This window comes from Oncorhynchus mykiss, chromosome 5 (assembly GCF_013265735.2).
Source record: "Oncorhynchus mykiss isolate Arlee chromosome 5, USDA_OmykA_1.1, whole genome shotgun sequence".
In the NCBI taxonomy this organism is placed as follows: Eukaryota; Metazoa; Chordata; class Actinopteri; order Salmoniformes; family Salmonidae; genus Oncorhynchus; species Oncorhynchus mykiss.
The window spans coordinates 67,202,411-67,218,445 of record NC_048569.1 but is presented as its reverse complement, the minus strand read 5'-3'; the positions used below and the strand labels follow the sequence as shown (position 1 = coordinate 67,218,445).

Below are 16,035 nucleotides of genomic sequence, written 5' to 3'. Positions count from 1 at the left end.
ACAAGAAAATGCACATCCAGAGGCGGCACTCCTAATGGCCAGGGACTTTAATGCAGGAAAACTGAAATCTGTTTTAACTCATTTTTAGCAGCATGTCACATGTGCAACTAGAGGGGAAAAAAACTATAGATCACCTTTACTCCACACACAGCGTCGCATACAAAGGCCTCCATTTGGCAAATCTGACCATAACTATATCGCCCTGATTCCTGCTTACAAGCAAAAACTGAAACAGGAAGTGCCAGTGATGTACTCAATGCAGAAGTGGTCCGATGAAGTGAATCCTAAACTACAGGACTGCTTCGCTAGCACACACTGGAATATGTTCCGGGACTCAGCTGATGGCATTGAGGAGAATATCAGTCACCGGCTTCATTAATAAGTGTCTCTACGACTTCGTACCCACAGTGATCGTACATACATATCCCAACCAGAAGCCATGGATTACAGGCAACATCTGCACTGAGTTAAAGGCTAGAGCCGCTGCTTTCAAGGAGCGGGACACTAATCCGGACGCTAATAAGAAATCCAGCTTCACACTCTGACAAAGCATCAAACAGGCAAAGCATCAATACAGGACTAAAATCGAATCCTACTACAACGACTGTGATTATTCTTGGATGTGGCAGGGCTTGCAAACTATCATGGATTACAAAGGGAAATCCAGCCATGAGCTGCCCAGTAACGTGGGCATACCAGACAAGCTAAATACAGTCTATGCTCGCTTCGAGGCAAGCAACACTGAACCATGCATGAGAGCACTAGCTGTTCCGGACGACTGTGTGTTCACGCTCTCCTTAGCCGATGTGAGTAAGACCTTTAAACAGGTTAACATTCACAAGGCCACAAGGCCAGATGGATTACCAGGATGTGTACACAGAGCATGCTCTAACCAGCTGGCAAGTGTCTTTACTGACATTTTCAACTTCTCCCTGACCCAATCTGTAATACCTACAGTTGAAGTCGGAGGTTTACATACACCTTAGCCAAATAAATTCAAACTAGTTTTTCACAATTCCTGACATTTAATCCTAGTAAATATTCCCTGTCTTAGGTCAGTTAGGAGCACCACTTTATTTTAAGAATGTGAAATGTCAGTGGGTCTGAAGTTTACATACACTCAATTAGTATTTGGTAGCATAGCCTATAAATTGTTTAACTTGGGTCAAACGTTTCACGTAGCCTTCCACAAGCTTCCCACAATAAGTTGGGTGAATTTCGGCCCATTCCTCCTGACAGAGCTGGTGTAACTGAGTCAGGTTTGTAGGCCTCCTTGCTCGCACACACTTTTTCAGTTCTGACCACAAATGTTCTAAAGGATTGAGGTCAGGGCTTTGTGATGGCCACTCCAATACCTTGACTTTGTTGTCCTTAAGCCATTTTGCCACAACTTTGGAAGTATGTTTGGGGTCATTGTCCATTTGGAAGACCCATTTGTGACCAAGCTTTAACTTCCTGGCTGATGTTTTGAGATGTTGCTTCAATATATCCACATCATTTTCCTGCCTTATGATGCCATCTAGTTTGTGAAATGCCTCAGTCCCTCCTGCAGCAAAGCACCCCCACAACATGATGCTGCCACCCCCGTGCTTCACGGTTGGGATGGTGTTCTTCGGCTTGCAAGCATCCCCCTTTTTCCTCCAAATATAATAAAGGTCATTATGGCAAAATAGTTATATTTTTGTTTCATCAGACCAGAAGACATTTCTCCAAAAAGTACGATCTTTGTCCCCATGTGCAGTTGCAAACCGTAGTCTGGCTTTTTTATGGAGGTCTTGGAGCAGTGGCTTCTTCCTTGCTGAGTAACCTTTCAGGTTACGTCAAAATATAACTAATTTTACTGTGGATATAGATACTTTTGTACCCGTTACCTCCAGCATCTTCACAAGGTCCTTTGCTGTTGTTCTGGAATCGATTTGCACTTTTCGCACCAAAGTACGTTCATCTCTAGGAGCGGTTTGGCGGCTGCATGGTCCCATGGTGTTTATACTTGCGTACCATTGTTTGTACAGATGAACGTGGTACCCTCAGGCATTTGGAAATTGCTCCCAAGGATGAACCAGACTTGTGGAGGTCTACAATTTTTTTTCTGAGGTAATGGCTGATTTCTTTTGATTTTCCCATGATGTCAAGCAAATAAGTACTGAGTTTGAAGGTAGGCCTTGAAATACATCCACAGGTACACCGCCAATTAACTCAAATGATGTCAAGAAGCTTCTAAAGCAATGACATTATTTTCTGGAAGTTTCCAAACTGTTTAAAGGCACAGTCAACTTAGTGTATCTAAAGTCCTGACACACTGGAATTGTGATACGGTGAGTTATAAGTGAAATAATCTGTCTGTAAACAATTGTTGGAAAAATTACTTGTGTCATGACAAAATAGATATCATAACCGACTTGCCAAAACTATAGTTTGTTAACAAGACATTTGTTGAGTGGTTGAAAAGCAAGTTTTAATGTTTCCAACCTAATTGTATGTAAACTTCTGACTTCAACTGTATATGTTTCAAGCAGACCACCATAGTCCCTGTGCTCAACGCCAAGGTAGCCTGCCTAAATGACTAACGCCCTGCAGCACTCACATCTGTAGCCATTAAATGCTTTGAAAGGCTGGTCATGTTTCACATCAACACCATCATCCCAGAATCCCTGGACCCATTCCAAATCACATACCGCACCAAACGATCCACAGGTGACACAATCTCTATTGCCCTCCACACTGCCCTTTCCTACCTGGACAAAAGGAACACCTACGTGAGAATGCTGTTCATTGACTACAGCTCAGCATTCAACACCATAGTGCCCTCCAAGCTCATCACTAAGCTGAGGGTCCTTGGACTGAACACCTCCCTCTGCAACTGGATCTTGGACTTCCTTACAGGCTGCCCCCAGGTGGTGAGGGTAGGCAACAACACATCCGCCATGCTGACCCTCCTGTACTCCCTGTTCACCCATGACTGCGTGGACACACATGACTCCAACTCCATTAAGTTTGCCGACGACACGAAGGTGGTATGCCTGATCACAAATGATGAGACCACCTATAGAGAGACCTGACCTCAATGTGAGCAAGACAAAGGAGCTGATTGTGGACTACAGGAAAATGCGGGCCAAGCATGCCCCCATTGACATCTACAGGGCTGTAGTGGAGCGGGTTGAGAACTTGAAGTTCCTTGGTGTCCACATCACGAAGGACCTATCATGATCCAAACACACCAAGACAGTCATGAAGAGGTCACGACAATGCCTATTCCCCCTCAGGAGGCTGAAAAGATTTGGTATGAGACCTCAGATCCTCAAAAGGTTCTACAGCTGCACTGTTGAGAGCATTCTGACTGGTTGCATCACCGCTTGGTATGGCAACTGCTCGGCATCCGACTGCTCTTCATCCGACCCCAAGGCGCTACAGAGGGCTTCCTGCCATCCAGGACCTCTATGCCAGGTGGTGTTAGAGGAAGGCCCTAAACAATATCAAAGACTAGAGCCACTCAAGTCAGACTGTTCTCTCAGCTCCGCACAGCAAGCGGTACTGGAGCGCCAAGTCTGGGACCAAAAGGCTCCTTAACAGCTTCTACCCCAAAGCCGTAAGACTGCTGTACACTTTATCAAATGGCTACCTGGACTATTTGCATTGACTAATACAATTTGATTTGAATTAACTTCACCATAACAAAGGGGTTGAATACTTATTGGCTCAAGACATTTCAGCTTTTCATTTTTATTTAATTTGTAAAAATGTCTAAAAACATAATTCCCCCTTGACATTATGGGGTATTGTGTTTAGGCCACTGACAAGATATCTCAATTTAATCCACTTTAAATTCAGGCAGTTACACAACAAAATGTGGAAATGGTCAAGGGGTATGAATACTTTCTGAAGGCACTGTAGACTCCAGGTGTTCTCTATAGCCTGTTGTTTGGTTCAACACATGGTTATAATTGAATGCAACTGAACACGGTGTTAGCTCAGTAACCATAGTTCCATTTAATTGAAAGTAATATAGCAGTGTAAGATACAATCTTGATGTTCCTCCAAGAACATTCACAGTGGAGCACTGAAGAGAGTCATGTCAAGAAGACATTTTCAAGTCTTCCTAACAACGAGTCCTATGCCTGGAGGGAGAGGTGTCGTTGGCTGGCCTGGTGTTGCCCATGGGTATACCGTATGACAGGACCACTGAGTACTAGAATGGCTTACCAATGAAACAATGTCTCCTTCATGTTGTCATGACATTGGCCTGGGGGATAAGTTTATGACAGTCATAAATACCTCTTCCCCCATTTTTCCTCTCTCTACCCTACTGAGGTTACATTTGCAAAACCCTTGGTTAACATAGAGATTCGGGGAACATCAGAAGGTGGGGGGAAATGAACTATATTCTGGTAATCCGAACAATTGAACATATGCAGTAGTACTTAATGAATATGATGTCAGTTCGGTTGTCATCTCAGACATTCTCATCAATGATAAGATGACATAAACTCTACAGTGGAAAGTCTACACATCAGAGTTATCGGATTCACATGGAATTGTTGTTCAATTTAAATGTTTGAATATGAAATTATTTGTGATGGGATGAAATGTGATTTTAGCTTCTAAAATGTGAGATGTGGGTTTTTATAAGATAGGGCTGCTCACTCAGTGGCCCGCCCACGTGAAGAGACAGAGGTTGTAAACTATGAAACACACCCCTTTTCTCCCTTCCTATATAAAGCCTTGACGATAACATAACTTCCTGTTCCGATGATGTGAGGACGACGGTCCTATGTCAGAATGGTGCAGATATTAACTACAGAATGAATCCAACATCAGCGTGAGCTTTGGTTGTGAATGGTATGAACTTTGAACTCTTATTCACTACAGAAGTGATACCTCCTAGCCGTTGAGTTAGCAACCGCAGCTGCAAACGCAAGTTAGGAAGGAACAGACAGAGTATCCTGTCTATCACACAACGACGTTACTACAACTTATCCAATTGACCACCAGAGACATTCTTCAAAGGACAGAGGACTCGGTTTGGCAACACGGTCTTCCATCTACCACCAACCTACTGAAGCGCAGCTCAGAGTAAATATTTATTGCATTTTCCTTTTCCAAATGGGCGGTAATTTAGAATGCATAAGACACTGTATTTACGATAGAACAGCTTTTTCCCTTTGTTCCTCAGTCTCCCGCTCTTCCACTCAACCCAGGCCCTTTTCCTTTGTGTAACAAGCTGTCATATCTGTTCCGCCCGCTAGAGACGTTTTCTTTTATGACGTAATTTGTAATCAAGTTATGATTAATTGTGTGTATGTGTAATTCTGTGTGATTAGTTAGGTATTTAGTAAATAAATAATGAAACCCAATTTGTATTGCTGATTCAACTTGTTACCCAGGGTTTGTGCAGATAAAATAATTTACAACTTTCAGATGAGACTGAATTGAGGTGACGATTGATATTGACTGCTATGGATGTAAAATATTACTAGGTCTTTAAGAGTTTATTCGGAAGATAACAGCTCTATAAATATTATTTTGTGGTGCCCGACTCTCTAGTTAATTACATTTACATTAGCTCAATCAGGTAATAGTAATTACGGATAAATTATTTTATAGAATAGCATGTCATCTCACTTAATCCGGCATAGCCAAAGACACGACAATGTATTACACCTCATTACACCAACCTACAGAAGTTTGATAGATTCTATATGATTCACGCCATATTTAAAAGTGGAAGGACTTATTATCAATTATCAAGTCCATATGATTTTTCAATACCAAAAGAAAGCGATAGAAAGATACATTGTATGACTTACATTGAACTATACCTCCTGAATGGTGTTGTCTGTATTGTGATGCTTGAATATTGAAAACGTTATGAAAAATCCAAAACAGCCGAAGTGAATTCTTGACAAAAGATCAAAAGCCTTGCCTTTGGTTCTAGAATGTTCTAGAATGTCTCCGGTTTAAAAAACAAGAAATGCCAGTAGCGCTGATGTGTTGTTGTGCAATAGCATTCATCATTTAGACGATAAATATAAGCCTTAAGGCATTGATTTCCAGAACAAAACTCTATAATGGTTGCCAGGGGAGGCTGTTCAATAGAAACTCACCTAACAGCAACAAGTGAAACAGCTTCACTTATTGACAAATAGGAACATGAAAAAAAATCACAAGAATGTAACCTTGGGATTTAATTGCTGCCGATCAATAGCAATGTACAGGACTGTGTTGAGTCTGTTGACTCATTCTGTTGATGAGTGAGGAAGGCTTTCAGTCAAGAATACAAGACGGCTATCAATAGCATCCATCTTATTAAAGGACAGAGAAAATCGATTGTATACAGTATAGGGCTAAAGCTTGACTGTAGACCATTAGACTGCCTCAGACCTTTTTGTTGCAGTTACCTTGAAACGTGTACCACTGAAATGTACTTGTTGTGAATGTCTGTACATTAACATGTATTTTAAAGCATGGTGTGAGACAAAGCATGGTGCTGTACATTGCCACTGACCAGCCTGGTTGGTAGTGATGTTGATGGACACGTGCTGGGCAGGGTAGGGGCTCTTGTTGGTGACTCCATTGATAGCGTGTATCTCAAAGGCGTAGGGGGTGTGGGCCCACAGGTTACTGATGAACACCCTGGTCTCAGTCAGGCCCTGCTGCCTGGGCACATACTCCACGTTGTCATCACAGTGGGAGCACAACGGCCGATCCGCACGGCACTTCCTGCACACGATGTTGTAGGTGACGTCATCGCGGGCGCCAGTCTCCCTAGGCGGGTGCCACTCCAGGATCACCGAGGTCTCGTTGACGATGGAGATGACATTCCTGGGACCAGAGGGGACACCTTTAAAAGGACAGGGAATGCAATGTAGACATTAATGTACTGAACAATATGTAGCACTGTTTCCACAACCTGCAAAAACTGTAATATGACACTGCAACAAGACACTGCACTCTGATGTGAAAGAGATATTAGGATCAACCATAGTGATCAACAAAAATTGTAATTCAGATGTAAATGTTTAGGATGATTCCTCATGAAAAAATAACAAAAAATAACAACAAAAAATACCATTAAAGGCCCTTTGGAGTCTTAAAGGAAGCCTGGGTAAGGCCAAAATGTCACAAATATTCCAACTTCAATTAATTATTTCTCAATTATGCTTTAAGTTACAAATGTCAAATGCATGGCAACAATCCTTCCTCAAAATGACCCTTCTATGGATTAAATGTCTTGAAAATCTAGTTTTGTGAGGAATTACCTTATAGCACTGATGCCACCTACTCATTTCAGTTCCACCTGCTCATTTCAGTCCCACCTGCTCATTTCAATCACAAGATGTACACACAGACATACATAATGTAACTCCCCCTGTTTTACTAGTCATCTGTAATGTGGGCAAATACATAATGTGCATTACATTTAGTCAGAGATACAGTATGTAGTATGTATCTATGTATGGCTCTGTATTTAGCTGAAATGATTCCCTACTGATGGTTATTACACATCATGCAGCTGCCATTTAGCCCATGTGTTTTTGATGTGCACGTGTTGCAACAATACCATTAACATGACAGAGCACATCATGGGAGCAGAAATTACACCACTCAATCACCCCCTTCAACCAACCTCATACACAATCTCATCCTGCTCACCCACATTCACACATACTGGTCTCTATCTCTCCTCCACTAAAATAGTTTTCCCTACATTTAACATTTACCTTTCATCTGGCACTGGGATCCCTGCCAGGGAATTTTGGTTTTGTTGTGCACCTTTTCTATCTCTGTGTTTAAGTCAATATTTTGTGACGATAATAGATTTTCTGAGTTTTTTGCCATTCATGTTTCTATGCACATATTTCCCTATAGTGGCTGTATGCTTCTCAAACCTTGTACTCACAAAGGCCCAACAATCACTGTGGTGCTCCAATCTTCAGAAGTGATTTGACCATTCGACAAGTGAATCAAGAGGTGACAGATGATTGGGTTGGTTGACCAATTTAACATATGCCTTTCTGGTAGCAGTTTCCCACGGGGTGGAAGGTAGCCTAGTGGTTAGAGCGTTGGACTAGTAACTGAAGGGCTGCAAGATTGAATCCCCGAGCTGACAAGGTCAAAATCTGTTGTTCTGCCCCTGAACAAGGCAGGTAGTCCACTGTTCCTAAGCCATAATTGTAAATAAGAATTTGTTCTTAACTGACTTGCCTAATTAAAAATATATAAATGTACTGTACACACAGGGGTCTGACCATGCTTTAGCAGCCTGAGCTTTCTCTCCTCTACTTTTCCTCTCCCTAAGTCACAGCTGTGATCTGATTGGTCAATATTCCGGCTTTTATATTAGTCTCTCTTTCTGATCCACCTCCTCACACTCTCTCTCTCACTGTGAAGGGCAAAACCAGCAGTGTGAGTCTGAGGACTCCTCCAGTAGTCTAATTGTCAGCTGCTGGGGAGAAGAGTGGCCGGGCTCTACACAGCAACTCTACAGTAGCCAGCAGTAGACTAGCCAAGGGAGGGAAGACGAGCAAGATTCAGGAGATCTTGTACACAACAACAGTTGTTGTGTACAACAATCACAGTGAAGCAGAGCCATATGTAGAGATCTCTTGTGAACACTGCAATGTATGAGCATACTGTTTGTTCAAACATGTAATTATGTAGATGTGGAAGTATCTTGATATGACTGTAAGTCGGTGTTGATGGCCATGTGTGGCCATCTCTAATTTGAGACTCTTAGCTAGGATGACTCGGTTCACACAACACAGGGTCACTGGTCCTTTGTCAAAAGCCTGTCTGTGCTTAATAGGGCCCAATGTCTTTGACCTGCTTCTCAGCTTTGACAAAAAAACTATGGAGGGGTTGAGAAGACTGATGTGATCACCACTTAACAGCTAATTTTACCTGCCATTATGGCCACTCTCTCCTTCCCTCTTTCATTTGTGAGAGGATCTAATTTGTCCACAGCGTTAGTTACCGTTCTCTGCCTCTCTCCCCCATTGTCCATCAGCTGCAGGAGTCAAGGTTGATTTGGCTCAGTGGCACAGGGCCGCCATACACCAAGCTGAGTTATCGACACCCAGACCCACAGACCGGTCTGTAGATCCATGCTAATTACATTTACATTTTAGTATTTTAGCAGACACTCTAATGAACTTGAGAGTAATTGAAACTGCACCTTGTCCCCCTGCCCTCAGGCACGCGACAAGGGGATAATCGTTTTGCCATTGGCTAGCCTTTGATGGATAACCAGCCTTCTGCACAAAACTAGCAGGAGGCCTCAGAGTGAAAGAGCCAAAGGGTTAGCTAACATTCTGTAGCTAACATGCAATTAAAAGTGTATAATTAACTTTTTTCTCCTCAATACATATTTACATACTGTAACTAGTTACAATAACAGTTCACATATGGAGAAACCATAATTCAGTCCATACAAGAAGTCTCCGTAGATTCATCGAAAGCCAAAAAAGTTTGCATTCATTTCTGTGAGCAAACAGTGAGCAAAAAAAATAAGTTAAAAAAAAATAATCTTGTGCATTGACTGTCCAAACTATTCTGCAGTAACTAGATAGGCCCCTCACATGAAAGACAACCCCAGCAAGACCAAGAGCTAAAGGATAAACCCAACAGCACACCAAGACTCCATCTGGAAGTCTGTCGGCACGCGACTCCACACGCTAACAATCACACCTCAGTTTACACAGCTAGGCCTCACATCCACATCCAGGATCACTTCTTCCTTGGCCAGACCAGTTCTTTTTCTCTCCTTCTACGCTTTTGCCACTCTGGAATGTGCCCAGAGGGAAATAACAGTCCAGACTGTGACTGTATCAGGCATTCCTGACACCCTGTGGAGAGGCCCATGACAAAACTGCCCTTTAGTGTTCAGAAAAGGGAATTACATGAATCAATTAAAAGTTATTTCACAGGGACATTTGTTTAAGTTTTATTATAGTATCTACAGGTAACTGCCAAAATAAAAGGAAACAACAAGATAATGTGTCTTAATAGGGCGTTGGGCCACGAACCAGAATAGCTTCAATGCACCTTGGCATAGATTCTAAGTGTCTGGAACTCAATTGGAGGGACGCGACAGCATTCTTCCACAATAAATTCCATAATTTGGTGTTTTGTTGATTGTGGTGGAAAATGCCATCTCAGGCACCAATCCAGAATCTCCCATAAGTTTCCAATTGGGTTGAGATCTGGTGGCATATGGTTAACATAGTTTTCATGCTCATCAAACTATTCAGTGACCACTCGTGCCCTGCGGATTGGGGGCATTGTCAACCTATGGTGGCATAGCAATGATAGCCAAAATAATGGCAATTTTTATACATGACGGGATGTTAATTGCTTACTTAATTCCGGAAAGACACCTGTGTGGAAGCACCTGCTAAAAATATACTTTGTGTCCCTCATTTACTCAAGTGTTTCCATTATTCTGGCAGTTACTTGCAGCTAGTAATTCCGGTAGTATACCATTAGTGTTGGCCCTTGAATTTAAACAGGAGTCTGTGACTTGACATCCTAACAAAGAACAGCCAAAGGAGGTTTTAATGGGTATGTCTCAGAGACAAATTGGTTTTTGCATGTCAATCTATTCTAGACTACAGTACTCAGTGCTTCTGCCATGTGCTATATCAATACCCAAGGGGCACAGCAGTCTGAAACTGTCTGCTCTAAAGATGCCAAGGCGGCTTTAACATTCAAACATGCCTTTCAAGGAAAAACCCATGAGAGGCCATTTCAATTCCAATCCGAGCAACAGCTTATTTTTATGTTTTCATGACGACCTTTTGTAGCTGTCAATGTCTGCGTGTGAAAGCAAAGGGAAGAGGGTGTGTGTCGGTACACAACCTGCATATTTCATGAAACTGAGTGATGATTCTGGGTTAGAGATGACCATGTGTAAGGACCGACACTGCAGATGAGAAGCAGGAACGAGGAGTGAACATTTTAATATAGCACAAACAGTAAACAGGACAGGAACAATGTCAGCACCGGGTAACATAACGGCATACGAACATTAATACAGCAGCGGGGAACAGAGCTGGGGAACTGACAAATATAGGGGAGGTAATAAAACAGGTGATTGAGTCCAGGTGAGTCCAATAATTCGCTGATGCGTGTGATGAGGGAACCAGGTGTGCGATATGGTGGCAGGAGTGCGCAGTGCTGGGCAGCCTGGCACCCAAAGAGCGCCAGGGAGAGAGAGCAGGAACCGACATCCCACCTGGACGAGCCTGACGGGCCGGCCGAAGCATGGGTGCTGGACCAGCCGGCTTGGGTGTAAGAGCCTGGCGAACAGGCTGAGGCGTTGGAGCCTGCACAAACCGGCTGAGGCGTGGTAGCCTGACGATCTGGTTGAGGTGTGACAGTCTGACGATCCCATAGGGACGTGGGAGCCTGGTGAGCCAGCTGAGGCGTAAAAACCTGACAATCCGGCTGAGGCCTGACGTGGGATGGGAGCCTGCCGAGCCAACCAGGGAAACGAAATCTCGAGCCAACTAGGGCATGGAAGCCCGACGATCCAGCTAAGGCATCCCTGGTTCCATCGGCGGCAGCCCCCGGACCCGACGTCACCACCAACTGAAAAGCCATCAGTGCCCGATGCTTCATTTGAAGGCTGCTACATTCTGTAAGAACCGACGCTGGAGATGAGAAGCAGGTATGGGGAGTCAACATTTAATTTGGAACCGACATAGAACAGGAACGACAATTAATACTGCATCCGTGGATCGCTGGGGAACATGATGTTTCCACCTCCATGCTTCACGGTTAGGATGGTGTTCTTGGGGTTGTACTCATCCTTCTTCTTCCAAACACGGCGAGTGGAGTTTAGACCAAAAAGCTTGATTTTTGTCTCATCAGACCACATGACCTTCTCCCATTCCTCCTCTGGATCATCCAGATGGTCATTGGCAAACTTCAGACGGGCCTGGACATGCGCTGGCTTGAGCAGGGGGACCTTGCGTGCACTGCAGGATTTTAATCCATGATGGCGTAGTGTGTTACTAATGGTTCACTTTGAGACTGTAGTCCCAGCTCTCTTCAGGTCATTGACCAGGTCCTGCTGTGTAGTTCTGGGCTGATCCCTCACCATCCTCATGATCATTGATGCCCCACAAGGTGAGATCTTGCATGGAGCCCCAGACCGAGGGTGATTGACCATCATCTTGAACTTTTTCCATTTTCTAATAATTGCGCCAACAGTTGTTGCCTTCTCACCAAGCTGCTTGCCTATTGTCCTGTAGCCCATCCCAGCTTTGTGCAGGTCTACAATTTAGCCCTGATGTCCTTACACAGCTCTCTGGTCTTGGCCATTGTGGAGAGGTTGGAGTCTGTTTGATTGAGTGTGTGGACAGGTGTCTTTTATACAGGTAATGAGTTCAAACAGGTGCAGTTAATACAGGTAATGAGTGGAGAACAGGAGGGCTTCTTAAAGAAAAACTAACAGGTCTGTGAGAGCCGGAAATCGTATTGGTTGGTAGGTGATCAAATACTTATGTCATGCAATAAAATGCTAATTAATTACTTAAAAATCATACAATGTGACTTTCTGCATTTTTGTTTTAGATTCCGTCTCTCACAGTTAAAGTGTACCTATGATAAAAATTACTGACCTCTACATGCATTGTAAGTAGGAAAACCTGCAAAATCGCAGTGTATCAAATACTTGTTCTCCCCACTGTATATGTGTATGTGTGTACATATGTGTGCATAATGCGTCTGTGTGTGTGAGCACAATGACCACAGACTTAATATGAGGAGTTAATCTCACAGCTACAGACATTAACATGCTTGCCTCTGCGTAAGGCAGAGCTGATATGTGAATGTAGGATGGGTCTCATCACTCCTTTCCCAGGTGGAGTAATAGCTACTGTCTCTATCTGACTCCAGGTAATTAGCATTGATGTTTTGCCAGGTCCACACGCTGTGCAACACTGCTGGCTTGCCGTAAGGGTGCTGCTTCAATTACAATAATTGAAACATCAACCTTCTCCTCTTCACCAGTATGGCAAGGCCCAGGATAGGGCCGGATGAAGGCTTCCAGGAGGGGATACATAGGGGTACAGGGAGTTCCAACAGGGAGGTATGGAGGGGGGCCTGATGTTTAATAGGTGTAGTAGTGATAGGTCTTTGAAGGAGCAGGGGGCTCAGCGGTGAGGCTCCATGGTTAAAGTGTAGTGTTGCTCTCCTGCTGACAGAGCGGAGAGCGTATCAATCCATCACCCTGCTAATCTGACAGAGGGAGCAGCAGAATACCACCCCACTCTACACACCTTGGTTTGCCTGATGCCTACTGATACTCCTACACAGCCTAAAAACTGTTCTACTGCACAGTCTGTGAGCAGGGGGAAACAGTAGAGACAGTGTGTGTGTGTCCTCACAAGGATATTAAAACAAAAAATTCAGACAAGTGGGGACATTTCGCCGGTCCCCACATGGAAAAATGTAATTTTAGGTTTAGGGGTACAATTAGGATTAGAATTATGGTTAGGGGTTAGGTTTAGGGTTAGCGTGCGTGTGTGTACGTTCTGTGTGTGTGTGTGTGTGTGTGTGTGTGTTTGTGTTTCTGAAATCCCCCTTCATCTGTAAGATAAATTGGTGAATAGTAAGTAGAATAAATATGTGAGTTAATAACATGCAAACGATAACAAGGATGCTTAGATGTACACCCCCTACGAGGCTGGCTTCAAGGGAGCTCTGCTCCATACTGTTTCCTCAGAGATCTGCCTTCCACAACTGTGCAGAGCTTTCAAGTGAACTGTTCTCAATTAAGCACTCAATCAGTGGGGGGGGGGGGGGGGGGGGGGGGGGTAATTATTTAAGCTGATACATCCTGTTTTACATCAACTGTGAGAGGTTAAGGACACGGGTGGGCCCTGCGGTTCAACCATGCATTCATTACATTGATTACAGCTGCAGAATCATATATGAATGCACACTTCACCACTGTAAACATACACTATGCAGCTGCTGTCTCTGTCTGTGTCTTTTGAGTACTTTTAACAGTAAAAGTGGTGAGTGGGAGTAGTTAAAAAAACAGGGTGGCGGTTGGTTTCTGAATCAAATTCCAAACAACTACCCTAAAATCTACTCACATTGGCTAAATGTATAAAATGGTATGAAGACTGTTAGTCATTGTAGGGAGGTAAGCGGAGAAACTCTGATATCGTCATCTGTTCCTCTCTCACCTCTTTTCATTTTTAGTCCTTCTCGTTCCATAAAATTGAGAGGAAGACATTTTGTGTGAGTGTGGATGGTTTATGACTTGCTAATGGTTACAGGGACATGGTCCCACGTGGCGTGGCGGCTGTGGTGGAACAAAGCGTGTTTGAGAGAAAAAGCCTATATGAGGCCTGCAGTCAGGAGCACTGTTCAATTACACCCACACACAACAGCTGTAAACTAACTAAATGCTTACCTACGGGTCCTTGAAATAGTGACATGAGGAATAAATACACGGTGAATAACTAATAACAATGACAAGTAAAAAATAAGATGGCTATATACAGGGAGTACCAGTACCAAGTCGATGTGCAAGGGCACGAGGTAATTGAGGTAGTTATGTACAGTGTATTTGGAAAGTTGTCAGACCCCTTAAATTTTTCCACATTTTGATACGTTACAGCCTTTTTTAAATGGAATTAAACAATGCTTTCCCTCAATCTACAAACAATAGGCCATAATAACAAAGCGAAAACAGGTTTTTAGAAATGTTAGCAAATGTATTAATAATAAAAAACAGAAATACCTTAATTACATAAGTATTCAGACCCTTTGCTATGAGACTCGAAATTGAGCTCCTTGAGATGTTTCTAGAACTTGAATGGAGTCCACTTGCGGTAAATTCAATTGATTGGACATGATTTGGAAAGGCACACACCTGTCTATATAAGGTCCACAGTTGACAGTGCATGTCAGAGCAAAAACCAAGCCATGAGGTCGAAGGAATTGGCCGTAGAGCTCCGAGACAGGATTGTATCGAGGCACAGATCTAGGGAAGGGTACAAAAACATTTCTGCAGCATTGAATGTCCCCAATACCACAGTGGCCTCCACTATTCTTAAATGGAAGAAGTTTGGAATCAGCAAAACTCTTCCTAGAGCTGGCCACCCGGCCAAACTGAGTAATCAGGGGAGAAGGGCGGTGACCAAGAACTCGATGATCACGCTGACAGAGCTCCTCTGTGGAGATGGGAGAACCTTCCAGAAGGACAACCATCTCTGCAACACTCCACCAATCAGGGCTTTATGTTAGAGTGGCCAGACAGAAGCCACTCCTCAGTAAAAGGCGCATGACAGTCCGCTTGGAGTTTGCCAAAAGGCACATAAAGGACTCTCAGACCATGAGAAACAAGCTTCTCTGGCTGATGAAACTAAGATTGAACTATTTGGCCTGATTGCCAAGCGTCACGTAAGGAAGAAACCTGTCACCATCCCTACTGAAAGATTATTGGAATCTGTGTGGGTAGCTGGATAGGTAGGATGACTGACAGTGAAGGTGAACAGGTGGTCACGTGTCAGGTGACAGAGGAATGGATGAGACTGAGTCAGGAATTCCTTTAACCATAAAGTGGCATATTTACTGAGTAGTCTGTGCTGCATCATAAAGGAAACAAATAACATATATCCAATCAGATTCATAATCAAAGATCAAATCATTTCATTCATTATTAACACAAGTTAGGGAGGTCAACAGTTCAGTTCATTAAGTCAATAGTAATCATCTGCGAGTCATTTAGGCTCGTAACTATTTATCATAAATCATGAAAGAATACAAACAGTGAATGGTTATACAATCTATAATCCCCATCAAAGTCAATCAGTTAGCAAATAATGACGTTTCTCATTTCACTCTTTCAATTGTCTTCATGTGTACATATAATTCATTTCAATACATATGAACCATATCGATTGCATAATTGGCCTATGAGGATCCGTAGGGCCGTGATCATTGACAATTCACATTACACAATATGTTTGAAGCGTGCGCTCCAAGCCGCGCTCCGCTGTAAAACCTATAAACAATAAC

The 16,035-nt window shown here is 43.3% G+C and overlaps 1 protein-coding gene across 1 annotated transcript in view; it reads right to left on the bottom strand.

Moving 5' to 3' along the window:
* LOC110524404 (ephrin type-B receptor 1) overlaps window positions 1–16,035 on the bottom strand; it is a 208,975-nt gene that overhangs the window by 70,540 nt on the left and 122,400 nt on the right. Inside the window, exon 5 of the mRNA XM_021604004.2 lies at window positions 6,503–6,838. Within this exon, the coding sequence (XP_021459679.2) occupies window positions 6,503–6,838 (336 nt within the window). The remainder of the gene's footprint in view (window positions 1–6,502; window positions 6,839–16,035) is intronic.